This window comes from Eimeria mitis, genomic scaffold (assembly GCF_000499745.2).
Source record: "Eimeria mitis Houghton genomic scaffold, Emh_scaff3538, whole genome shotgun sequence".
Lineage (NCBI taxonomy): Eukaryota > Apicomplexa > Conoidasida > Eucoccidiorida > Eimeriidae > Eimeria > Eimeria mitis.
Window position 1 is genome coordinate 3,728 of NW_013571881.1, and position 1,305 is coordinate 5,032.

The window sequence follows — 1,305 nt, forward strand, 5'->3', positions numbered from 1 at the left end:
TTGCTGCTGCTGCTGCTGCTGCTGTGAAGGCGAACGGCCTGCTGCACTCTCCAGAAACTGCAGCAGCGAGAGCTCCGTCAGATGGCCTCTTATGCCGCTCAGTGCGCCGCCGCCTGCACCACAGCAGCAGCAGCAGCAACAGCAGCAGCAGCAGCAACAGCAGCAACAGCAGCGCATGAAAGCGAGCAGCAACCAGAGAAAGCAGCCGCAGCAGCAGCAGCAGCAGCAAATCAACAGCTGTGTAAGCAGCACCATCCCTATCCAGCAGCAGCCAAACCACCACCCCCACAACAACCCCCAACAGCAGCAGCAGCAGGAGCAGCAGCAGCAGGAGCAGCAGCAGCAGCAGCAGCAGCAGCAGCAGCAGACCTTCATCTCCGTAGTTTCTTGTAGTATAGTAAACAACGAGAGAGTCAGTAGGATAAGCCAGAGACAGCTGATGCAGAGCAGCAAGGGTTATGTGGGGGTCAAAGGGCAATCGATGCTCCTTTGTATACAGCCGCAGCTCACCAACCTGCTGCTGCTGCTGCTGCTGCTGCTGCTGCTGCAGCTGGCGGTTGAGACGAGCAGCAATGAAGCGACACAGCTGCAGCACCGTGCTGCTGCCGTCGTTAGAGAATTTGTTCTGCTGCAGCAGCGGCAGCTGCGGCAGCAGCGGGTCAGGTAAGAGCTCAAAGCGTAACCTTACTGCTGCTGCTGTGTCTCCATTTGCTGCTGCTGCTGCTGCTGCTGCTGCTGCACTCTGCTGCTTTCGTAGCAGCAAAGACAGCTCCCGTCGCATTCGTTTCTTCTCTAATGGAGGCAACAGAGCTTGCATACCCATGGTGAGGTACTTGCTGCTGCCTGCTGCTGCTGCTGCTGCTGCCGCTGCTGCTGCTGCTGCTGCTGCTGTTTCTGCAGCTGCAGCAGCTGTTTTCCCCTGCTGCTGCTGCTGCTGCTGCCGCGCTATTGGCTGCCCCGAAGCATCGATGAAGGGAGGCGGGGTGGGGGGTTGCAGCAGCAGCCTTGAATATGCAGGACAGCTGCTGCTGCTGCTGCTGCTGCTGCTGCTGTTGCTGTTAAAGCTGTTGCTGCTGCTGCTGCTGCTGCTGCTACTGCTGCTGCTGCTGCTGGGTATCCCCATAAGTTTTTTAATTGGCTGCTGCTGCAGCTCCTGCATTCCCCCTGTGTAGCTGCGTTTGTATGTAGGTAGTGAATCAGCTGCTGCTGATGTTTGTGCTGCAGCAGCAGCAGCAGCAGCAGCAGCAGCAGGATCAGTAGAATGGGGCGCATCTGATGGATCTGTAGTAGCAGCAGCAGCAGCAG

The 1,305-nt window shown here is 58.0% G+C and overlaps 1 protein-coding gene across 1 annotated transcript in view; it reads right to left on the bottom strand.

The window, feature by feature from the left end:
- EMH_0067050 (zinc finger (C3HC4 RING finger) protein, putative) overlaps positions 1-1,123 on the bottom strand; it is a gene marked incomplete at both ends in the record, with an annotated part of 1,459 nt that extends 336 nt beyond the window's left edge. Inside the window, 2 exons of the mRNA XM_013498578.1 lie at positions 1-113; positions 370-1,123. Of these exons, the coding sequence (XP_013354032.1) occupies positions 1-113; positions 370-1,123 (867 nt within the window). The remainder of the gene's footprint in view (positions 114-369) is intronic.
- Between the last annotated feature and the right edge of the window lie 182 nt (positions 1,124-1,305).